The sequence below is a fragment of the Saccostrea echinata genome, unplaced genomic scaffold (assembly GCF_033153115.1).
Source record: "Saccostrea echinata isolate AGI-Se365-2 ecotype Australia unplaced genomic scaffold, CSIRO_AGI_Sech_v1 ptg000030l, whole genome shotgun sequence".
NCBI classification, from domain to species: Eukaryota; Metazoa; Mollusca; class Bivalvia; order Ostreida; family Ostreidae; genus Saccostrea; species Saccostrea echinata.
The window spans coordinates 16,771,699-16,798,480 of NW_026889779.1; the positions used below are offsets into that span (position 1 = coordinate 16,771,699).

At 32.3% G+C, this 26,782-nt stretch overlaps 4 protein-coding genes across 4 annotated transcripts in view; 1 reads left to right on the forward strand and 3 right to left on the reverse strand.

Annotated features, from left to right (window-relative positions):
- Positions 1 to 18,707, reverse strand: part of LOC133197422 (ribonuclease 3-like) — a 141,340-nt gene extending 122,633 nt beyond the window's left edge. The window contains exon 1 of the mRNA XM_061333448.1: positions 18,697 to 18,707. The gene's annotated coding sequence lies outside the window, so the exon portion shown is untranslated. The remainder of the gene's footprint in view (positions 1 to 18,696) is intronic.
- Positions 1 to 26,782, forward strand: part of LOC133197424 (geranylgeranyl transferase type-2 subunit beta-like) — a 163,952-nt gene that overhangs the window by 79,465 nt on the left and 57,705 nt on the right. The window lies entirely within an intron of this gene.
- Positions 1,178 to 6,458, reverse strand: LOC133196464 (acyl-CoA-binding domain-containing protein 6-like). The gene is made up of 7 exons (XM_061332358.1): positions 6,306 to 6,458; positions 4,450 to 4,514; positions 3,426 to 3,519; positions 2,524 to 2,700; positions 2,356 to 2,445; positions 2,136 to 2,166; positions 1,178 to 2,022 (listed from the first exon to the last, which is right to left on the reverse strand). Exons 1-7 carry the CDS (start codon positions 6,456 to 6,458, stop codon positions 1,877 to 1,879), a joined length of 756 nt encoding a protein of 251 aa, XP_061188342.1. The 3' UTR covers positions 1,178 to 1,876.
- On the reverse strand, positions 15,870 to 21,017 carry LOC133197425 (protein SET-like). Its single transcript, XM_061333450.1, has 8 exons — positions 20,876 to 21,017; positions 18,816 to 18,997; positions 18,260 to 18,382; positions 17,744 to 17,857; positions 17,224 to 17,391; positions 16,995 to 17,022; positions 16,688 to 16,752; positions 15,870 to 16,475 (listed from the first exon to the last, which is right to left on the reverse strand). Exons 1-8 carry the CDS (start codon positions 20,943 to 20,945, stop codon positions 16,416 to 16,418), a joined length of 810 nt encoding a protein of 269 aa, XP_061189434.1. The 5' UTR covers positions 20,946 to 21,017; the 3' UTR covers positions 15,870 to 16,415.

A 26,782-nucleotide genomic window follows, 5' to 3' on the forward strand; every position in this document is an offset into this window, starting at 1 on the left:
AATGTAAAACTTGGATTCCCTGCTGTGGCCCCGTCCTACCCCCGGGGGTCATGATTTGAACAATTTAGATTCTACACTACCCCAGGATGCTTCCATATAAGTTTCAGTATTTCTTGCCCAGTGGTTCTTGAGAAGAAGATTTGTAAAGATTTTTTCTATATATTTCAATGTAAAACTTGGATTCCCTATTGTGGCCCCGCCCTACCCCCGGGGGTCATGATTTGAATAATTTAGATTCTACACTACCCCAGGATGCTGCCATATAAGTTTCAGTATTTCTGGCCCAGTGGTTCTTGAGAAGAAGATTTTTTAAGATTTTTCCTATATATTTCAATGTAAAACTTGGATTCCCTATTGTGGCCCCGCCCTACCCCCAGGGGTCATGATTTGAACAATTTATAATCTACACTATCCCAGGATGCTTTCATATAAGTTTCAGCTTTTCTGGCGCAGTGGTTCTTGAGAAGAAGATTTTTTAATGACCCCACCCTATTTTTGTCTTCTCTTGATTATCTCCCCTTGTGAGGGGACTTGGCCCTTCATTTTAACAATTTAAATTCCCCTTCACCCAAGGATGCTTTGTACCAAGTTTGGTCAAAATTGGCCCAGTGGTTCTTGAGAAGAAGTCAAAAATGTGAAAAGTTTACAGACGGATGGATAGACAGACAGACGGACGGACGACGGATAAAATGTGATCAGAAAAGCTCATTTGAGCCTTCGGCTCAAGTGAGCTAAAAATAGTGTACTGGGTACATCTCTAAATGCAAAAACCAAGGGAGGCAGAATTGATAATTTTCAAGTACTGAAACACATTTTTTCATAATGTGGGCTGTTGCACTATTTCAATAAAAGTACATCTCTTTAATTAAAATCTCAAAATATAGATTTTTTATTTGACAAAAGAGGTGAGAATCCACTATCTATTTAAAGTACAATTTTATAACAGAAACGCCATGTCTTTTGTGAAACTATTGAAGTGCAGTTATTTGAGAGTCATAAAAAAAAGAATAGAATATACCACCTGTTCAAGATGCATGATAAGTTCCATGGACAAGTGGTTCAGCATCATCAACAACTTAAACATGCCCTTTTTTCCCCTTTTCTTTTTTAACCAAAGAATGAATGTGCTCACAAAATGTTTAGTAAAAAAAGACTATTTGTTGAATTAAATTTTTATTTCATTAAAAACAAAGCCAAAAAAAAAAATCATTTTTACACATAAATACCATAGTTATTTCCTATGCTTTTTCAACATTCTTTGCACACAGTCAGACTGACAAACCTAAAAAAAATATTATGCTACCAACCTCAGGGTTTTAAAGGCATGTGCTTTATACATGTATAACAGTATTCATCTTCCAATATTGTGAAAATTATTTTTTAATCAAAAGGTTGAAACCATTGGTAACAATTAAGGTTGGTAGTATAATCAGAAATTTCCAAATTTAAATCAAGTACATGTAATTTGAAATTGAAGAATTTTTAAGAAAAATTACAAACAATCTCTCAAACAACAAGAAACTTAAACTCTGAATATAACAATCTTGTTTGGTGCATTTAATCAACATTATCTTCAGAGTGTATAATTTCTACATTGCACCATCTTTGCCTGTGTAAGTAATATGAAACAAAGAAGCTTGAATACTGATAATTTAATAAAAAGAGTTGTTCAATATAAAGTGAACACTTATTACCACTACCATGAACCTCAGGAAATGGATAAATAAAACACATTCATACTCTTCATACTTCATTTATAAAATGGAAATCTTGCCAGAATCGATAAATTGCACTGATGCAATTTACATGCTTCCAATCTCGAGAACTCCAAAAACATCAATCATCTACTTTGCATCCCAAAATTGTTCACACATTATCAAGTTACACATTTGTTTAACAAGTGCTTGATCTCTGAGTTGGTGTCAATATCCATCACTGTAAGGCCTTCCATGTCCTGTAACTCAAGATTTACTTTAGTCTTCAGCAGTCTCTCCACAATTTCCTGGTGCTCACAACTAACAGCTGTAGAGAACGAAATGGAAAACAGTCAAATTTACTGCATATTACAATTAAGTGTTGCAAAAATGTTTCAAATATTCTACATAATTTATACAAGTTAAAGCATTGCTACTTGCCATAATGGAGTGCACTCTGTCCATCACTGTCCTATTTAAAACAAAACAAATGCAGTGTTATCAAGTGAAAAGTGCTGACCCATAATCAGAATCTAGCAAAATCATTCAAAAGTGTTTTTAAACATCTATTTCCACAAAAATTGCTTTTAATGTATATTTGAACAAAGAATAAATTGGCGAAAATTAAAGTGGATTTTAAACTAATAGATGCATCATAAACCTGTATATTTGGATCAGCATCAAGCCCAAGAAGTGCATTCAACATATCCAGATTTCCTCTATCACATGTCCAGTGCAGAAGGGTCATTCCCTGTCAAAAGCCAAAGGCATTAAGGGAAACGATCACATCTATACTGATATAAAGAGAACAAATCTGTATTTTTCTTACATTTTCATCTTTACTATTAACATCAGTTTTAGACTTCTTCAGGTATTGAAGAAGATGACTGGTGTCACCATCCTTGCACCAATCAAAAGCCGTCTTGTTCTCATCTTTTATCACAGATTCTGTATTAGACAATGTGCTGACAGCTACCCATCCATCACCCTGCTGTTTCTTATCTGCCTGTTGTATTCAAATAGAGCTTATTATATATTCATTTATCAGGGGTTGAAATATATGGTAGCCCGACGCCCGGGGCTAGTCAATTTAAGACTCGGACTAGCTAATTTAAATGTAATGATAGTCCATCGGACTAGCAGAATGGAAAAAAAATTCTCGTCAGTTTACTTTTGCTTATCTATGTAGACTGGTTTCTTTTGAATAAGAACTACATTGTAGTTTAATTTGCTTCTGTCACCACAGTATTTGAAACTTTAATTTAACTTGCTATGTTTTCATTTTGCATAAAAAAATTTTTGGGCTAATTAGTTTGAGGTTTGGGCTAGTAATTTTTTACTGATCAGTAGCCCCTGGGCTAGTGGGTTTTACAGGAAAATTTCAACCCCTGCATTTATCAATACAAATGCACATACATATTTTTCATTGTTTACATTTGCAATCATCATTCAGTTCACGAAATTGCATGAAGTTATTAATGAATGGCACATATAGTTCATTTCACAAAGTGTAAATCATATATCAAAAACAATATACAAATGGAAATGTTTTTAATTTAGTTTAAGCATCACGTTATCAAAGACAGTAATGAATGTCAAACAACTAAAAAATCAATCCATCAATATTGCAGTGTGTACACAAAATGATTTTTCCACTCATATGTGACTTGTCTGCCTCACCCCCAATACAAACAATTTTCATATACACATAATATTACATAACACACCTACCAAATTCCACCCTGGCACCACTGTCTTAACTTTTGATACGTATTCCCTCTTTGCTTCTTCTTTGGTTTTGTTTCCTAAGCTTTTCCATGCCTCCCTGGAATACACATTTATACTTTATACCGTATATACTCGCCTATAAGTCGGTTTTTTGGGAGTTAAAATTTGGTCCAAAACTCTATGTCCGACTTATAGGCGAGTCATAAAAAGATTTGTATTTTTCTGGAGAGCGAAATGTAGTATTTTATAAACATTTCCAATGATTTTCACTGAACAATGTCTGGATATATTATATCATTTATGTATTCTAAGATTACACATAAACACAAGTATTTACATATTTTAATAATTTTATTTTTATCTTTAAGTGTGTATTATATATTTTTCTTATGATTTAAAATTAAATATCGGCGTCATTTCTAAAAATATTGATCAAAACCAGGTTAAAACATTACACCATTGATTTGAAATTGTCAACTGATTCTGGCAAAAAGTTGTACCGACTTATAAGCGGGTCAGTGGCAAATTCCTCCAAAGTAACCTCAAAAAATACAACCGACTTATAGGCGGACCGACTTATAGCCGAGTATATACTATAATTTGGTTTTTAAAAAAATCATTATTATCAAGTTCAAGTACTAGAGAGAATACAATTCTTAAGTGTTCATCTGAACCATTTACATGAAAGATACACATAGTGGAGAAGCAAGATGAACATTTTCTGAGAATACTGCTTATTTAGTAAATCAGTCTTAGTATGAACAAGATAATATAATTTTGAATTGATTTCCTTTGGAAAAGGGCATGGCCCTGCACTTGAACTTTGAACTTTATTAAATCTTTCTTAGAATGCTTTGTCACAAGTTTGATTGAAATTGGCCCTGTGGTTCTGGAAAGAATGAAAATGTAAAGGTTTACATGCAAAACACTACAGAAAGATGCCAGACTTTGGTCAGAAGCTCACTTGAGCATTCAGCTACAGCAAGTTAATGAAATAAGATAATTTCTTTTAGCTTATTAATAATACCATTTTTTCTTCCCTTGGAAATCAAACATCCCTGGTTTTGAAACATTGCAGGGTCCTTCATTTGCCTGTGTTAAAAAAACAAGAAGAAAGATTGATTGTTAAAAAAATAATAAGGTAATCTTTTGGCAACTTTAAAATACAGGTACACTAAATGCGTGAACTGTCATTTATGAATATTTTCATCCAAACTCTTGTATTAGATGGTTAGTGAATGATGAAAAATGTGGACCAATGAAACTCCTAGTGTGCTGAAACAAACCTTAAAATACAAAAAAGAACTTGACATTTTAGATAATTTTACTGTCTTTAACATGTACATGTATTATAACTTAGGAAATGGACAAAATTATGTCTTAAAATGATAAAAATATACATGCACTAAAATTATGAGACAATGTTGGCCAAGATTTCCTGAATATTCGTAGTCATATGACATGGCACTATTTTGTTGCACAGTTGAAATTGCTGGGTGACCATAAATACCAGGGTTTTCAACTCAAGTCATATCCAGATTGAGTGACTCATATCCAAGCCAACTCGAACCCAATCAGTCAACTTGTAATCATAAGGAGGAAGTCAAATCTTAACCAAGATTCTGGTTACGATTTGACACCTGTCTATCATATTGGGTTTCTTTAATAGGGTTTATAAATACTCATACAATTTGTTGTAATAATTCATAATTTTAAAATTCTGAGAGGCATGAAATGAAATTTTTCCATATCATAGTCTATTACATAATGCAGTAAAACTCAGTTATATGGATTTAAGTCCTTGAGACCTTGAATTGTAGGATATAACTATAAGACATGACTTGTTCCCTCAAAAACAGAAAGTCAGCTCATAACCTGGGTCTATCGTGTGAGTTGACTTTAATTCGCATTTCTGTTACGAGCTGAAGTGTAGGATTCAATTTGACTTGGTTATGAGTTGGTCAGTTTACGAGTTGACTAGATACCACACAAGGCCTCAGCCTCACTGTATTTTAAAATGTTATACATTGTAGTAGTGTAGCAAAATAAAGTGGATCTGCTTCAGTTTGATATTGGGGAATTCATGTATAAACAAAGTTGCAACAAAAAAAGCACCAATTCAATCTTAAATTTTAGGTAAATTAAATTAATCTGCTACATAATCAAAACTCACTGCAGTGTTTGTACTAAAACTGTAGATTACTATAATCAAGTCCCAGTTTTTGGCTACTTTGAAAATACAGGCACCTGATGTTACTTATTTTTCTTTTAATAAAAAAATATACCCTCCTACCTAATGACAAAATTTACTTAACCATATGAAACAACGAATCTACATCAACTGGTGTATGTAGTTCATTATCTGTATGTGGATCAAGTTGTTGCAAAATATCATGATGTATGTACAAAATACTGTCCCAATATTCAATGATACCATCTGTTGTCATGTAAAGGTGTTATATTTTAAAAACATATGTGTATTTTCAAGAAATATCAATATTTTTTAATCAAGCACTCATGAATGTTTTAACATGGCAGTCTAGCTCCCTTGTTACATTTGATAAAATGCTTTTTGCTTTAATTATAACCAAAATGGAGATTAATCATTACTATTCTATATTATAGAGCACTTTATCATGAATATGTTGTCAATTATGTGCCAGTTTATCGTTTAACAAGTTCCTGTAATTATCAAAGCCTATGTGGATACAAAATTCCAGCGCCCTGAGAAAATATACATCGACACTTTCAGATTGTACTACTTTTAGAGAATTAAACAACTGGGCTATTTAACATTTGTTTCATACACTTGACGATTTGAGGAAATTCGAGATGAAATACACATAAACAATCATGACAAATTTTATACTCTCAAGTGTATACCTGTTTAAATCGGGCATACAAGTATAGTAGCTGGTCTTGATTAAAATTGCTAGTGGATGAACGAACAAAATTTGTTGCTAGTTGGAAGAGCTTGCTTAATTCATCAACTTCATCGCCATCATCCGAGGAAACTCCAACCTCGTCGTCTGCCATCTTCTTGTAATCTTCAAACCAAACCCGTTAAGTTTCCGGAAAATATTTTTGGTAGTTAAAAAAAAAAAAAATAAGGAATACTATTGGATACTGCAATATACCCACACCAGTAAGAAAAATTTGAACCAACATTTATATTTTAAATAAGACTCAACAGGGCAGAATCCCTTGCAAAATGTACCCTTGTCAGTCCTAATCTTTTGCCAACATGATTGTCCAAAATAGTAATCTTTAGATTGTATCTTAATATCATTTGACCTTTTCATCCTAAAATCAGGACTTTTTCAACAGTTGCACAGCCACCATGAGATTGATAGGTCAAGAGTTGCGAGGCTCAGCATACACCTTTCTTTAGACATTGACCTTTTGATTCTGAAAACCAAAGGGCACCTCCCTGGCCACCTACCCTGATGCCTCTATACCGGTACATCTGGTATGACTGACAGACCCAGAAAAATTGTTAAATTGTGCCTACATCTAATTCTACATCTTTCAATGTCTTTGAACTTGCTCTCAATAGGCTTCTTCCTCTGGCCACCATGCTTTCCTTGTGAAAAGTAAAACCTATCACTGATTATCCCTAGAATCAATGAATCAATAAACTTCTTTCTCTACCATGCATACATCTCTGGCAATTTATGGCTGAAAGGTTTTGTGGAAATCTTTTTCTGCCCACGAATAGACATGGAATCAACATATGCATTGAGCATAAGGAGTTGATCCTTAAGTGGCGGGTTCGAATCCAATGTATGAAGCGGAGACCAATCCTTTGGATGAGACTGTATAACCAGAGGTCCTGTGTCTCTGTAAGTGCTGGCATAAACAAGATCTATAAATGCTCCAAGTTGTAAGTGCCGGGTACAGGTCTAAATTTGCAAACTCTCCTTGAAAGTAGTTTCGTCTCAATATGAGAGTAAAATCTGAAAATTCTCTAAGGGATGTTAAACAAACAATTGCTAAAGGATACAATTTTTGTCTAATAAAGAAAGAAGGGGTTAATAAGGTCTTGGATTTAAGTGGCAATATATAAAGATCCCTACTCTTTCAAACCAATGTAATAAATTCACAGGTAATTGTTACTTCCTTTTTCGTAAGTTTATCTGTTTCTAGGGCTGTCATGGTTCCCTGAAATAACCGAAAAGCGCGGTCAAGTTGTTCCGTTTGGTTCCATTTTCGGATTTTGGTTCAGGTCTTGTTTATATAATAGAATCTGATTCATATAAAAAATGGTGTCAAAATCAAAAGTATGATGATGATAAAGATAGAAGTTATAAATAAACATCACAACTGAAATTTACTTCATCCATGACAAAGTAATTGCATTAATTGAAAGGATGGTTATGTTGTAGCAAATAGTCAAGAAAGGATTGGATAATTATCAAAACAAGCAAGAGTGGTCATGTTGTAGCAAATAGTCATGAAAGGATGGGATAATTATTGAAATGAACAGGTGTGGTCATGTTGTAGCAAAAAGTCGACCTTGTAGCCCTAAACGTCAAGATGTTAACATGGTCAAGACTTTTTGAAGGTGAATTACATGTAACAAATGAAGATTTTTCAAGTTTAATTCATGAAATCAAACTTTAATAAAATATAAATAACACACCTCCCAACCTTATCAATATTCAGGGTCATGAACCCAAGGGAGCATTCATTGCAACAGATAATTATTTCCACAAAGAGAGACAACTCAAGAATTTTTTAATGGTATAGTCAATTTCTTTTATCAATTTACATACACCAATCTGAAATTTGTAAAGTGTAATTGATTGTAAAAAAAAAAAAAAAAAAAGAAAAGAAAAGAAAAGAAATTATCATGGTTTCATAACCTTTATTTAATTCATCAGGATCACATCTGATCAATGTTTATGTTGAGTTAGTATAAACATAACAACAACACAGTCTATCTAATTTCACTATACATGAATGTGCAGCTTGATTTCCATTTAATAAATATCCTGATTTTCAAGTATACAGCATTTGATTTTTTCATGTGTACCTGGTAGATTATTAATAAATATTTCTGGAAGGTATCTACCTACAAAATTACATTCAGTTAATATTTGGTTAAAGTTAAATTATTTAACAAAAAATGTACATACAGGTATGTACAAAATTTATAACTCAGGACTCGTATATAAAAATATGGCAATGTGAACAAACATCACGTATTCATTTTTATTTACAAGAAATGAACTCCTACAGGTAGACAGACAATGGAATGTTGTACAACAAAAGAAGTTGTAAATTACAGAGCATATGTTATAATAAAAATTAAATTGTGTATCTATGAAGAATAAATTTTTAAATAATATTTAGATATCCTTCACAAGCTCCCTAAATTTTAAACAACTTATAATAAACAAAACTAAATACATGTACATGTACCTACTGAATTCTAGTTTTTTTCCTCCCTATTTAAACAGATTCAAGTTCCATTTTTTAAAATAATAAATCTAAATAAAAGCCACTGAAAGACTAACATTGTGTTTCTTTCTTTTCCCGATAATCTGTTTTAAAATACATGTGTAATTAAAATACCTAATACATGTACACATGTATATTAGACATGCAGTACCAGTGAGAGCTAGTTATAGTCCCCTTCTTTTTCCCAAACATATTCTACTACTGTTTTATAATTAAATAAAATATGAAGACACTAGTTTAATGTTACATAATATTTTGTAAACTATGGACTCTCTGAATAGGCAAATTCTTCTTTTCTTAGGAAGGGATCCTCAAATGATGTTTGGACAGTTATTAAGAATAGAAAAGATTCATCCCAATCCTCAGGAATTCAGCAATCATTTGTTACATTGCCTGGAAAATATAAATGCAATAATATATAAATTGCTTTATTTATAATGCATCATCCATTAATTTGAATCAATATAATACAGTTAAACCTTATTATCTTGAGATATTCAAGGGGTTGAGAGCTTGAGGGTAAGATACAAAGAAGAAAAATGTGGTTCAAGGGACTTCAAAATGACTTTGACATCTCCATAGTGATCAAGATATCACTCAGTGTTTGAGATACCAAAGTTGAACCCTAAACTGAGTATATAAAAAAATCATACTATCATATCAATAACAGTGTGCCCCTTTGTTAGATCAAGTATGCTTAAATTTCACATGTTGAGCACCATATTTCTCATTGACTAGATGTTAAATTTCAATGAAATGAATACTACTTTGCATATGAAATAGAGAATCCAGCAGTACACTGATAATACTGAGCAGTCGCACCGAATGATTGTTTACAATGACAGCATTTGTAATAAGCAACAACACATGGTCAGTCAAAACCATTGTTGGCTTCTCTGTTCATGTGCAAAATAGTATTTCTTATTATTGAAATTAAATGTCCAATCAATGAAAAATATGGTGATCAACATGTGAAACTGCATGCTTTATCAAACAAAGTGACATGCTGTTATTGGAATAGTAGTATATGCCATATATGGATGCAAAATCAATTCATTATTATACAGTTAAAGTATATCATTGAGGGAGTTAGCAAGATTCTAGTTCCCCAAGGCCAGGACTACTTCCCAAGGCGAAGCCGAGGGAAATAGTCCTGGTCGAGGGGAACTGGAATTTTGCTAACTCCCTCAATGATATACTTTTAACTGTTTTATTATACCGATAAAAACGTAAAATTTAGAGGATTCAGATAGCATGATTTCAAAGCAGGGATTAGCTCACTGAACTAACACATGAGGATTAGTCCATTCACATATCATACCAATGTTAAAGTAAAACCTAGAGGATTACAGATAGCCGGGAATTAGCTTTCGAAGCAGAGATTAGCTCACTTGACTAACACACAGGAATTAGTCCATTCTTAACGATTTCTAGGGAAATAATCACATCTAATGATCTAATGTTATATAGGGAAAAAATCAGTAGAGGTATAATAATGTTCATCAACAATATGCATGAGAAAAATATTTGTACAAAATGAACCAATTAAATATAAATAAATCATATGCATTTCCAAGTGTTAGCAAATCATTTATCTAGGTAATACTGATGAATGTCAACATACCCCAGGTAGTCGACATTGTTTGATTTTAAGATACTGAAGTTTAGCTGTACATAATTAGACGGCACTTCAAATGTTTCTCAACAACACACAATTTTCACATGTGTTGTAATGATAAGAGTTAAGCCCCTTTTCTATGCCCCAAAATATTGTTTTCCTTTCTCTGATATTTGTAGATATTTTAACCACATACAGTTTGTGAACTCTGTTGATTATTTATAACCAGCTATTTTAAGTTGCAACTAGTTTGATGTTTAAAGATTAATTGAAAGACAGAAAGATAAAAAACAAACTTAAGTCTCCTTAAAATTGGAAATAAAATTATGAAAACTTATTTTAGCCCCCTCTTCGCCTAAGATCCATGAAATGAACAAAAAGGATTTTTCAATATTTACATAAGATCCCCCCTCCTTAACTATTTCCAGATAAATATTTTACCCCTAATTATGGCCCATCCTTAACCCTAGATTATGGGATTCTTTACTAAGATGAATTTATTCATGCATAATAATATGATTTATGGTAGGCCTGACTTTTAAAAGGCTTTTACCCTAAATATTTCAAAATAAAACTTTGATCCCCCACTGTAGCCCTACACTACCCACAGGGAATATGGTTCGAACAAATCTGAATCTGCTCTGCACTATCTCAGAGGATGCTAGCAAGATAATACGAGTATAATGACTTATCAAGACCTGTCTGTTCTTGACAAGAATTAAGATTTTAACAAGAGGCCCATGGGTTCACCAAAGCACATCGGCTAGGAAAAAGCACAAATCAGTTCAGTATTGAAAAGTTTACTTGGGGGGGGGGGGGGGGGGAATTTTTATACTACTTGAGGATGCCTCAATATCCATATAGCATATAACTTTGCTGTTCTTGAGAAGAAGATTTTTAAAGATTTTTTAAAGATTTTTTTACCCAGTATACTACTTTGTAAAACTTGATCCCCCATTGTGGCCCCTCCCTACCCCAGGGGTCACGATTTAAACAAATTTGAATCTTCACTACATGAGGATGCTTACATGTCAATATGACTAAACATAGTTTTACTCTTCTTGAGAAGAAGATTTTTTTCCTCTATTTTCTTATGTAAAACTTTGATCCCCCATTGTGGCCCCACCTTACCTCTGGGGGTCATGATTTGAACAAAATTGAATCTACACTACCTGAGGATGCTTCCACATGAAAATCACCAATCATGGCTTTGCTGTTCTTGAGAAGAAGATTTTTAAAGATTTTTCTATGTAAAATTTGATTGGCCATTATGACCCCACCTTATTCCCAGGGGTCATGATTTGAACAAACTTGAATCTACACTACCTAAGAATGCTTCCATATAAATATCACCAATCATGGCTTTACTGTTCATGAGAAGATGATTTTTAAGAATTTTTCCTATATATTTCTATGTAAAACTTTGATTGGCTATTATGGCCCCACCCTATCCCCAGGGTTCATGATTTGAACAAATCTAAATCTACACTACCTATATAAGGATGCTTCCATATAAGTATCATTAACCATGCTTTACTGTTCTTGAGAAGAAGATTTTTAAGAATTTTTCCTATATATTTCTATGTAAAACTTTGATTGGCTATTATGGCCTCACCCTACCCCTGGGGATTTGAACAAACCTGAATCTACATTTTGTCAAGAAGCTTTCACTTAAATTTATTTTTTTTTCTAGCCCTCCGGTTCTTGAGAAGATTTTTAAATACAGCCAATTTTCACTATTTCTTAGTTATCTCCCCTTGAAAGAGGGAGTGGCCCTTCATTTGAACAAATTTGAATTCCCTTTACCCAAGGATAATCTGTGCCAAGTTTGTTTGAAATTGGCCCAGTGGTTCTTGAGAAGAAGATGAAAATGTGAAAAGTTTACAATGACAACAACGATAGACAACAGACAAATTTTGATCAGAAAAGCTACCTTGAGCTACAGGGACTTGAGACAATCTTAGCAAAATCGGGTATATAGCTATGGTATAATAGGGGAGCCCTTTTATACTATATACCTGATTTTGCTAAGACTGTCTCAAGTCCCTATGCCTTGAGCCTTTGACTCAGTTGAGCTAAAAAAAAATGCCTCATTTTTTTCTGACTGGCAAAATTACAATTGTTCTTTCTATTTAATTGCTATAATCTATTTACATCAATAACATACCATCACCACTTATAAACATACCTTCTCTTTGGACCGAACCTCCTTTCTTATTCTCATGGTTTATGCTTGCATCAGATAAATTGTTTTGTTACAGCTGAAATACATATATGAATAATAAATTAATACAATCCTCTTAACTTAATTAGTGCAAATAAAATATATGCATGTATTTGCAGTTTGATCACAAACAGAACTGCATGAATGAACAATACTGACAAATTGCATTGCACTAGTTGCAAATCATACAAATATGTAAATCATTTTAAGTGTGCAGAATATGCTGAACCATGTAATGGTATAATTTGCAGTTCAAAAAATTGTTTGCATAAACATACAGCCAAGTGACGTCTTTTACTGTTTATTTCTATTTTTTTTTTAAATCTCATTTAATGGTAAATTTCTCTGCATATAAACTCACTGCAATGCAGCATGATGTGATTAACCTTTTTGCGTTTTTTGACCCATTCTGTATTACCGAGGTATCTGTTGAAAGAAAAAAAAAAAACAGAATGTGAATAAATCATTTGAACAAAGCAAAAAAAGTAATGGATGCATGATTTTCAATTATCAAAATTCCTCCCTCTCTCTATCTCTCTGACAAATTATCAACAGGATTTTTTTCATAGATACACATGTATAACAGATATTGGTGCAACTGAGCAAAATTAAAATATCCTTTCTTTGTTTCTTCCAATCAGGCATGATAATAACTAAATACATGTAATAATTTTACATATAAAATGTTATAAAATTATCTTACAATGCTCACAAGAGGCAAATCTTAATAAACTTTCACGTCATCACTATCTCCAGAATATCCTGCAAGAAACATACATTCCAAATAATAATTTGATTACATTTATTTATTTTTATATTTGGTATTTTTCAGAAGGAAATTCTCATTTATGATTTATGTGCATTACAGCACCATGCACATGGAAGTTCATTTTCAAATTTAATCAACATGTCATTCTTAAAATGTCAAAAAGATAAATCTGTAAAGCTCATTTAATTTTTTTTAATGAAATAAAATTATTTTCTTGTGTGTGAATTTCTGTGGGATCATCACTGATGCGGATGGACATATCATTAAAAAAAAACATACAAAAAAAAGCACAGATTGTTGCAAAAGCCAACTTATTGAATTATAGTAAGTTACAAATTTACAATGAAGGGCTCGAAATAATTAATGGCCCACTGGACTGGGGCCAATGAATTTTTAATTTAGGCTAGTACATTGTGAGGGCATGTGTCCATTGGGTCATTGTTTATTATGTATACATGTAACAAAATTCATTTATGGTTGGACTAGTAACTAAACTTGTCGGGCAAAGTTCTGTCTTTTCTTGATTTGTTAAGTTAAACTACTAGTAAGTATCACAATATAAACAAAAAATATATCACTATTATTTTTTCATGGTTTTGGGCCAGTCTTTTTAAAATCTACTGGCCCTGTGGGACAGTTGAAGTACCCAGAGCTGACCAGGAAAAAATTTAAGGTGATAGCCCAATAGTGACCAGTGAAAGAAAATAATTATTTTTAGCCCTGAAATGATGTCACATTTTTATGCTACATAATATAGATTTTCTAAATTTAATAATTGTTTTATTTCTTCATGACTTTATATTATTAATTGTGTGGGGGTTTTTTCATACCACAAATTTACAATATGTAAATTATTTATTCTCTCAAACAAAAATGCAAAACATCACTGTAAATTATGTTTACATTGACAGAGGTCTTAAATAAATTATTTCAATATTACAGATTGATGCCTGCAATGTTACTGTATTACTTATACTGTTTCATTAGTTAGTTTTGGATGGACAATATTTTTATAAGAAAAAAAATCAACTAACTTAAAGTACATTGTATTCATAAGCTGAAAGTGGTAAACATGCAAGAAATGTTCCAGGATATCATAAACTGCATATGTGAAGTTTGGGTGTATTAAATCAATATTTGTGTCTGTAAATTCTGATATATGCAGCTGATATGTGAGAACTGCATGGCATCATCTCATCATAAATTCTGTAATAAATAAGAGAAGTAGCAAACATTTTCTTATCATTAGGTTCTATTGAAAACAGCATAATTGGTATAAATAACTGACAATATTAAAAGTGCAAAATGTAAACACCTGTAGAGGAAATTCGGCAGAGCTTGTGTGCATGTACTATGATATGGATCGAATTAAATTTTAGTCTCTTGATGTTAAAAAAAGACACAAGGTTCTCACAGATCACTGGGCAATCTCTGAATACACATAGCTTGTTCAGGAACGGACTATACCACACCTACATTTTCTCTTTAATTCAAAACATGCTTTTACGGCATTTTACAAACTTGCCCTTAAATATTTAACCATTTTGTGCTACATGTACATGTAATCGAAAAAATAAATCGACTTCTACTTAAGAGTGCTTTTGTTTCCTAAACCAGTGTATGTGTGTTCATCTTTACCGACACAACTACTCCCTTGCACGTGGAAAAATGTTTACAAAATCGAGAGGTGCAATTTTGACACTTTCATGTACAATAGCACGTGACAGAATGAGAAACTTCATACATACTTTCACTTTTCATGTAAAGAAACGTTTGTTTTTCAACTTTATGCAATTTAAAAACCTTGTAAATCGAGAAAACATAAAGTTTTACCTCTTTTTTCAAGTTGAATATTTCTCTCGATTTTCACCTCTCGCGTTTTGGTCTCATCTAATTCTCGAGAGTTCTCGCAAGGAAATCTGTTCGGACGTTTACGGATTTTGTTCATATTTTATGACGTTTATCTCCGAAAAGTTCCGATTTATGCAAATAAGGTTAGGAGGTGTGAATAACTGAACTGGAAGGAAAACCAAAATTTACAGAACCAACTTGACCCGAAAAATTTTGGAACCATGACAGCCCTACCTGTTTCTATAGATCAGCTATCCAGGTACTCAGTTGTCCATAGCAATCCCTTTAGAAACTGAGATTTCAATCTGGGCTTCAAAATTTTTCTCAGTTGATTTTAAAATACTACTTCGTTACCAGCACATTTTTTTTAGTGTCTATATTTCTCAATACTTATGATCCTTTTTTTTCTCTTTTGTGCATCACACACATAAAAATATACAGATATATGTACAGCCTGACATCAGTTACACGCAAGTTATAGAGCACCCTCTCTTTTCCATGACATTTGAGATAAACTCGGAATAAAAATACATGCAAATTTTATTTTGCAAGTTCCTGATATCTGAACAGAAAAAGACATGATGTGACAGCACAAAATGTTTGATCCTGACATGCCTTGGTCAACATCCACACAATGGAAAAATGTTCCAAGTGGGAATAATTGAGACATATACAATCAACTTTCAATTCAGAAAATTCAAAGAATGGTCCAAACAAAGTCTTAAATATCATTTAATATTAAATTTCTCAATACCAATTTCCTTGTTTAAAAATTACAAAAAATTGTCCTTACTTTTTTAAAGTTTATGTTCCCTTAATTAAAAAAAAAAGTCTTCAGTAATAGTATTCACAACACAGAAATTCCTTAGAGAACTTAAAACATTTGTATCAGTAAAGATTTTGCACCGTAAACAAACAGGCTTGTAATGTTATGACACACCCAAGACATCTATTTTCTACTTTAACAATGCACAATGAAAAATCATGAGAATCTGTGAGAATGAAATGTCAACAACTGTCTCATGGTAAAAAAGAATGATAACAATGAATTATGGTTTCCATGGCAGTTCACCCTTCCTCTTCCCCATCATCCCCCTCATCTTCACCATCTTCCTCTCCTTCACCTTCCTGTAAATAAACATACATGTATGTATATTGTTTTGTTTCTTAATATTTTTTTTGAAATTATATTTAATAAATTCTTAAGGCTTATAAATGCCATTCTCATCTTTTGAAAAATGCAAACATCAGCGTACTGTATGTCAAAATATCAAATGTGCATTTGAACTGTATTACAAACATGCTTTCCTCTATAATGTATTAAATGTTTCCATAATTACCTCCTCTTCACCTTCATAGTCTTCCTCATCTTCTTCATCCATCATGCCCTCCTCATCCATTTCATCTGAAGATTACATTTCACAAAATTATTAGGAAATTAAAAAAACAAACAAAAAAAAAAAACAAAAACAAAAAAATTCTTAATACAACTGAATAAATTATTGTTGATTCATCTGACTCACTGACTTTCATAAAAAATACTTGAATATTTCAGAATTGTATTTACATTAGCAAAGCAAGTAGGCTTTCCACATTTTAACCAAAAAAAATTTTTTTTTTTAAATATCATACACCCCAACGACCTACCTCCTCCATCCTCCTCTATTTCTGATGCCTAAAAATTAAAAAGAAAGAACTACTCAAAAATTGCTAAAAATGGCTGATCATTATCCTTTCATACTACAATTTTCAGTGTTTCTATTTTCTATAGTGTATCTATATATATCCCATTAGTTGCATAAAAATTAATCTTAAGTCACTTGGTAAAAAAATCTTTTATTAGACAATCTTTTAAGATTTTTTAAGTCAAATTTACCAAATAGTACTGCAGTGGGTTTGGCCAGATGTCATCTTTGATGACTTCCCCTAACTCATCAGCTCCAGCATCTCCATGGTCTGTGAACCAACAGAAAAAGGATTCTTGTTCTTCCACATTTCGTTTCCGCCCTCCTTTACTTGGGGTACTTGATTTCTTTGTGAGGTCCTATTAATTGAGGAATTAAAATTGCATCCAGAGAAACGTAAGTTTTAAAACAAGAGCAATGCAAATGTGGCAAAATATCCCACTTCAGGGTTGGGGATAGATAGTAATACTTCCATACATTAAAACTTTAATACTAGTGTTAATAGAATGACCATTGTCATGTTAACAAAGAAAAGGTTTATAATCACTACTTTTGGCCTACAATTAACAAATTTTCACTTTAAAATGAAGCATTGCATGTCATCAGTATTTCCCCATTTTGTCATTTTTTCTTTCAATTTAAAATTCTCAATTAAAAGGGTACTCTGTACAAAAATAAGGTCAATGTAACCTGGATTGTTACAGAACCTACCTTTCCACTTTTCCATTTAATGGGCGTTGACTTTGATGATGGTTCTCCTGTTTCATTCAAGTGAAATTCTTTTGATATAACGTCATTCTCAAAGTATTGGTTACTATCAAAATACTGAAACAGAAAGAGAGAATACAAATACTGAGTCTTGTTTTCCTTTCAAATTTCAGAGAGAAAAACTTACATTTAAAAGAATATTTATTTGCATAATATGCCATGTATTGCAATACTGTAATATATCTTTCTGAGGAAACTTCCTTTCTTTAAAATCTTTTTTTCAATGGAAAATTACCAATATTTCACAGGTTAATATTTCAGCAAGTCCAAATTTATTTTTATTTTATTATTGTTAATGATGTATTACTTTTTATAGTAAAAAATTTCAGTAGTAAGAATTCTGTTGGTGCAATTTCAATTTGTGATTTGCAAATTAATCTCCTAATCAAATGATGGCAAACTTCCCAATATGAAAAAATGCCCTGAAATCACCAAAATCCATTCAAACATTATACTCACAAAGTTTATTTTGTAACCAGATTTTATATCCTCAAACTCCTGAACTTCAACTTTTGTGAGAAACTGTAAGGCTTCTTCGTCCTCTTCATTTAATAGTGCAGATATTTGTGGATGGTTTACAAACTAGTGTATTAGTTAAAGTCAGTCAATTTCAAAGTTGTATTAAATACAAAGTCTTTCACAAATTGCAAAATATGAAGTCTGACATTATAAACAAATACAGAAATTACCTAATCTAAAATACCTTGACAATCAACAATTTACTACTGTATACAGGGTTAGTTCTGTCCTTTCACAATTCCAAACAATTTTGCCCCGATTTTAAAATCGTCCATGCACAATATTGCTTAAGAGATTATGATGTCTTCTTTGAATTCGCCAACTTGTAACAAGGATGAAAATAAAATGGGGATGAAATTTTCCTGCATACAGTATACATCACTTCACTGTTATATCAATATCAAAGAATAAATGTTTAAAACAAGTTCTCTCTGTATTTACAAAACAGTTATTAATTCAATGGTGTGTGGGGTCTTGCAATTTTTGTAAAGGATACAGAGGTTACCCAAAAGTTGGGTATTTTTGCTATTAGATCTGATCTTTTGGAGTAGTAAGGTTGTCGTAGCTTATTGTACTTTTGTTCAACTTTGAGAATTTCTTCACTGGCCTGTTCATTCAGTCTGTCTATTTCATTCTGAACTTCATCTATCTGTTCAATGGCCTCCTGTTGCTCTTTGTCTGTGAAAAGATTTTTTCCAAACCAAATAAAAACATTAAAGACAGGTTTTCAAAGAACATCATACTTTAATACAATAATATATATATACATACTAAATACAAAACAATCTAATCGAAGAGATGTTAGAATACTCAGTGTCCCCCCCCCCCTTATATAACTAGTACCGATAAAGAGTACCATTTCCAATGCCAAAAAATGTTAATTTTCCCAATTCTGAGACTCAAAATTATCAATTTAACTGCTGAGGAACAGACTATGATGACATTGTAATTCTTTTCATATGAAACATTGTACGAGTTAACGAAATCTTTTACTCTCTCTTAAATTGAAAGTAGAGATCAGTGGTAATATAGCCGGACACATTGTAGACAGCATAGTCATGCTAGTGTCTTACATATTTGAGAACTTGAAAGCATGACAACCAGGGCTAGAATTTTTTTTTTTTCACTGGTCACTTGGGCTATCACCTTAAACTTTTACTGGTCAACTCAGTACTTTCACCTTTTCTCTGGGCCAGCAGATTTTAAAAAAGACGACCCAAAACCATAATAATAATAGTAATAGTTTGTTTATATTGTTTTACTTAATAGTATACAACTTAACAATATGAAATGACAAAACTTGGATGCATAACCCTGTCAAGTTAACTAGCCCCACCATGAATGAATCTAGTTATGCATAAAAAAAAACACTGGCACAAAGGGCACATGCCCTCTACAATGCACTAGCCCAGATTTAAAATTCACTGGCCCCAGACCAGTGGGCCCTCAATTATTTCCAGCCCTGGACAACACGAGAACAAGGGAATATGATAAAAAATAAATACCTGATGATTATTCTTTAATGCGTGGATTTAAAGATAATGAGGTTAGAATAAACACAAAATTTCATTTTGTAGACATGACAGAAAATTCCCATTTGTTTGAGACTATTTTTCCAAATTGAATTGGTATCGGACCCATTCCCAATGGATAAAAAAAAATTGCTGAATACTGTCAAAATACAATGCATAAAAAAAAAAAAAATCACTTTTCAAATTGTGACTCGTTCAGGGCATGTGCAATTTAAGTTCACTTTTCTGAAAGTTTATGGCTATATAAACCAGTTACTCATCAATTGAAATTATATATATTTGAGGGCAAATTCTGGATAACAAGATAATCAAAAAGGTAATCATTTATTCTCTTTACTCTTTAGAGAAGTGGACAGGCTTTCACTAAGCAAAAGCCTGTCCACTTCTCCAAACTTGACACAATGTTAAGCTAATGTTTACAATAAAAAGTGCACTGTTACCAAACAATGGAATGTTCAAATGCAGCAATGTTTTACTTGTGACTTTTGTGTAATATTTTAATTGCTATGGTAAAAATGCCTCATCACATACTTGCGAATGGTCACTTTTTGTAATGAATAAAAACCTGCTTCTTTTGTTATTTTAATTTATAATGTAAGTATATGTTGTATTCAAGATACATCTAGCTTATCAAGAGATTGTGCCACCTGATCAAAATACATACGCAGGCCGGTTTAAACCGGAAGTGAATATAAATGACGTCACACAATAACATGAAATTTTGGAGCCAAAGATAGCGTAATTCACAATACAACGCATATCTTCTAAAATATTTGTCTAAAACTTAATCAACTATAACAGTAAATAAAGTTATACACGTTGTTTCAATTTCATACAAAATGCTAAAGCCCAAAACCCAGGCTAGTGATTCAACTTAATTCAACAAAAGAGAAGTCGCACATGGCTTACAATCGGAATGATGTATTATGGTATGGCAATGAATTTAAGTAAACAGTTACGTAAATCGCTACCATTGCACATTCAATACAACATTACATGACTTCCATACTCATTATTCTCTCACCAGCTTGTTCGTCCGCGTTATCATGATTGTTTTTCCCCTCTGGCTTGCTCACTTTGGCCGGAGTCGCCATGTTTTCAGGAGTTCATGCAAAAGGACATATTACGCATGCGCACCGGGAACATGCGCGCCAATTGGATTTCGATCCCGACTATATTTTTCTTTAAAACATTTCAATTTTATGTGAGATTCAAATTGCAAAACAATCCACGAAATATAAAACTTTGTGGTGTACAGAAAGGTACGAAAGCCGGATAGGCTCATTTTTGACAAGACAAAAAAAAATTAACTCGTTATAACGAGATAATTATCTCGTAATAACGAGTTAGTATCTCGTTATAACAAGTTAATATCTCGTTAAAACGAGTTAGTTATCTCGTTATAACGAGTAAGTTATCTCGTTATAACGAGTTAGTTATCTCGTTATAACGAGTTAGTTATCTCGTTATAACGAGTTAGTATCTCGTTATAACGAGTTAGGTATCTCGTTATAACGAGATAATTATCTCGTTATAACGAGTTAGTTATCTCGTTATAACGAGATAATTATCTCGTTATAACGAGATAAAAATTGATCTAGAATTGATATATCTAAGTAAAGAATAGACCATTATTTATAGGAAATATACAGAAGCAAGTCGATCAAATTTGTTTGAAGTGTGCGTGATAAAGATTTTATGGAACAGCATACTAGTTTTTTGTGTTATGCCTTTGATTAGTATTGTTTATTGGAAAGACCGAAGACAAATATACGGAAACTTGTGACCGCCTCATGTTGTGTTATACCTTAAAAGTGCAAAATAGAATTAGTGTCATCTTCAAATATAATAATATTTGTCGCAATACAAAATGCATAGAAATAATCCCATTATTTTAAATATTCCGAATAAATCATGTGGATATGAAACCATTTGTTAGGCTTTAACGATCATATTTTGATAATTCCTTGCCTGTTAACAAGGAATACCAGTTCAATTTTATCGTCTTAAAGGGGCAAGATCAAAATTCAATGTCTGACAAAAAACTAAATTCACGTTGTTTTTATCATCAATCCCTCCTTCCCCTCAATAATAAATATGATGAATATCAAGAACTAATACTGTACTTATCACTTAATAATTTATATATTTCTTCTGTTTATTAAAAGAAAGAAACATTTTAATTTACCAATTTGGCATGGAATCTTAAATTACAATATGTAATTTTTGCGTTATTATCAATGTGGTAGAATTAAAAAAACTTTTGGAGCTCTTTATTCTACGGAAGCCACGATAAAAGGTGAAGGTCAGCATTAGTAAAAACAGTTGACATGTGATCCTTTTTGGGTATAGAATGAAAGTTTAATATTTAAAGTTTACAATATGATAAGCATTACTTAAGGTGTATTTCAAGCATAAATTTTGCCAAGAAATGTGTATTGTATGTTGAGACAGGATTTTTGATATTTTCACTCGTGCTTCGCACTCATGAAAATATAAAAAAAAATTCCTGTCCCACTCGTGAAATAAATTCCATATCAACTATAAAACATTGAATATCCTCTATTTATTACCCCCCCCCCAAAAAAAAATCATCAATCTCTTTTTGAAATAAAAATTATATGCTTGTAAAGAATACATAATAAATATTGTGATGAGGAAAATAATTAACGACATTGCTTCAATGTTGTATTAATAATATAAATGTACATATGTAATATTAGGCCTATTCGTTGATCAATCCTAAGTAAAAAGATTATAAAAGTGAACTGGCTTTGTAAACTCTGTAAACTTTTTTTTTATTTTGTAAACTCTGGTTTGACGTTCTGACACTATGTGGTAAACATATAGGATCCGCCAAATAGACGTGAATCTCAAATAGGTCTCCGTGAATCTCCACAACTTGGACCCCCCCCCCCCCCCCCCCGCGCAAAAAATATAAACAGTGAATCATGACAGAATATTAAATAAAATGTCAATATCAGCAGATCAGATTTAACGTCTTATTACTTAAAAGGATGTAATATCATTTTTGCTTCACCATTCCTCATTATCGTGGACAATATGCATAAGCTAAGTCACAAAGTTCAATGGGGGGGGGGGGGGGGGGTTAAACCAAGTGAAATATTTGACAAGTAAAAAGAAAAAAAAAATAGATTTGATATTCCAACTACGAGTATTCGCCATTATTTTCGGGAGATATTTACTCAGGTAATAAAAATATGGAGGAAGGGGCACAAAGATACTCTTGACCGCCCCCTTTTCAAAAGTGGTGGTGTGGACATTAGCCCCTCTATTACTACGCCTATGATCTAACTGCTGATGTCTCACCATCCCCCGTCTTCAAAACATTTCTGAATCTCAGAAGTAACATATGTATAACACTGTAATCTATATATTATATGTTGCATAAACGATATGTTGCACTTATATTGTCTCTGATATTTTATTTTAGCGGTATAGAAATTGATATATGAAAGTGTATAAGTCGTCCAAAACATATCGAAATAGTGTCATTCATCAGAAATAATTGTCATAAATAAATTGCCAAAGTTTGAAGCAAGTATGTTTGGCAATATTATTTTAAGAAAAACATCGCGTCCTAATGCAACAATTTGAGGAGGAGTTCACGAAAATGTGTAAATGTGTTCGCCTTAGAGTTGCTATGATTATTGACAGCGAAATAGTTCAAGATTTAATCATAAGTCAACCCCAGAGCAAATTAAATTTTCAACCATTTATCAATTGTTCAAGTTAAATTTGACTGATAATTACTTGCTAAAAATTCAATGGCATTTAAAACTGCAGCCATTTTTATTCCTATATTGCTATTAAGTCTCAAAATAACAAGAAAACTGTCTCGTTATAACGACATAACTTACTCGTTATAACGAGATAATTATCTCGTTATAACGAGATAATTATCTCGTTATAACGAGATAACTAACTCGTTATAACGAGATAACTAACTCGTTATAACGAGATACTAACTCGTTATAACGAGATAACTAACTCGTTATAACGAGATACTAACTCGTTATAACGAGATAATTATCTCGTTATAACGAGATACTAACTCGTTATAACGAGATACTAACTCGTTATAACGAGATAACTAACTCGTTATAACGAGATATTAACTCGTTATAACGAGATAACTAACTCGTTATAACGAGATAACTAACTCGTTATAACGAGATACTAACTCGTTATAACAAGATAACTATTCCGTTATAACGAGTTAATTATTTTTTTATCTTGTCAAAAATGAGCCTATCCGGCTTTCGTAGAAAGGGAAAGTTGGGGGTTATTTTGTATTTTGAATCTAACAAGAAATTCAAAAGGGAGATAATTATATTTTTATATTGTCTTTTTGATAGCTACGTAGAGTAAGAATTTATTAATTATTATTTTAAACCTGTGATATTTGTCAAAGCTGTTGACATAAATTGCCTTATACAACCCATAGAGGATAGCACTGATTAGCATTTATTGAGTCCACCCTAAATCTAGACCGTTAGCTATAGTTATAAGGATTTCTTACCTTGATCATGATTAAATTTTTAAGCCCAAGGGCTGCAAAAATGATGCTAGCTTTCTACGATATAGGATCAAGTCTCTATTATAGTTTGCTAAAGGGATATGGTTTTAGGATGATGTGTTGACTATTCATATATTGTTTTGTGTGTTCTTTATTGTCCGCCCTAATATTAGGATACCATTAAAGATTTTTTTTTATCAAACTTCTGCATGTGTTCATTAAAATGAGTACATAGACGTATGATTTATCTAAAGAAAATCTAATAACAAATGAAAATTTCAGCTTTCTCGAGAGCGCCCATTATTTTTATTTTTTTTAAAAAAAAAAATAAAAACGCTTTGTCCACGATTTTTACCGGACAACCCCGTATAAGCCATTTAAGGTGCCCCCACCCTTACACTTTCAAAGTAGAAAAACTGCATTAGTTTCCACTTAATATAAGTTTAATATATAATAATAACATTAATAATCACAGAAAATGTATAGGTCGCCACCTTTTTTTAAGATATCAGACATGAATAAGCAGAGGTATATGTCAGCTGAAAAAGAAATGCACATTTTTGGTAATCAGACATTATTAAAATCGTAGAAAAACTGGTTCAAGTTCCACGCAAGTTCAGTTTATTCACCCAAACCAACATATTGGTACGTGTACATGAGATGGCATAATCTTAACATTGAAAGTTTCAACTAGATTTTCTGTATCATGGAAACCATTTAACAATATATGTATTATTAAGAAAATGCATGAACAAAGAAACATAGAGTAAATGTCCTTTGTACAATATCTAAGGAATAAATAATTGATTAATTATGGATAATGTATTTTTTAGGAATTTTTTTAAAAGGAATAAGTAATTGATTAATTATAGATAGTGTATTTTTTTAGGTCACCTGAGCCACTCAGGTGACCTATTACTATCTGTTTTCGTCCGCCGTCGTGCGATGTGCGTTAACATTTAACATCTCTAACATCTTTAACAAATCTAATAACAGCCAGACCCGTAGAAAGCAATTTCTGTTTGAGGACACCTGAATACAGAATTGAATTTTATGACAACAACAACAACAAAGATCATCAAAAGTTATTATTGAGAGCTGCTAACACAAATGAAAGTTACTTTTGTTTTCTAATTTATAGTATATGTTGCATGGCAAAATTGTTGGGGGCACGTCTTCCCCTCTTCTGTGCCCATCCGGGTTCCCACGGGCTTTTTCAGAGGTTTTCGGTTTCTGAGAATATTTAATACAACTAATTCAACTTGTAACAGTTATCTCTCATAGAATACATTCTATACGGACAATGTAAATACAAACTGATTTTTTTTTTTAAATTCCTGGACATTCGGGAAAAACCCATTTGATTTCATTCTTTTTGAATGTATGATGCAAGTATGCGGTTTGAAACAACGTTTAAAAATCCAGAAACTACCTTGCTCATTTTTTTTTATACAAACGCCTCTGGATACTACGAATATTGTCACCAGAGGCGTCCGTGCTACATCACATACACCTTCGACGTCATGTTTCATACCTGGTATTTACCATGAGGTGTCGTTTTGGTATTTACTGCCATTAAGTGATATCACCTACTCGAATAGGTAATACCTATTCAATTGGTGATATCACCTAATCAATTGGTGATATCACTTATTCGAATAGATGATATCACCTATTTGATTTGAATTGGTGATAGCAACAATTCGAATAAGTGATATTATGTATTCCAATAGGTCATATCACCTTATTAAATTGAATAGGTGAGATCACTATTCGAATAAGTGATATCACCTATTTATTTATTTCAATTAGGCGATATAACCAATTCAAAAAGATGATATCACATGTTCGGATAAGTTATATTACCTATTCTAATAGGTTATATCATCTATTCAGCTTTTGAATGTGATATCACATATTTGAATAGGTGATATCACCTATATTTGATTTGAATTGGTGATATCACCTATACGAATAGGTGATATCACCTATTCATTTTTTTTTTCGAATAGATGATATAACCTAGTTAAAAAGATGATATCACCTATTCGAATAAGTTATATCACCTATTCTAATAGGCGATATCACCTATTCAAGTTGAATATGTGAAATCACCTATTCGAATAGGTGATATTACCTATTTGAATAGGTGATATCATCATATGGCGATAAATACCAAAATGGCGTCTGAACGGCTATCAACGATATGAATAAAATCGAAGCCAGAACGTATGGGAGACGCCTCGCTATTGTTGGTCAGAGGGAATAATCACTATATAACCACACTTCCCCTTAATCCAGCATGGTGGAGGTTCACGGAGAGATACTTTTAACTTGGTGCCGAGGTATAAGGAGCGTAGGGACGTTAAACGAGGCTCATACTTGTAGGAG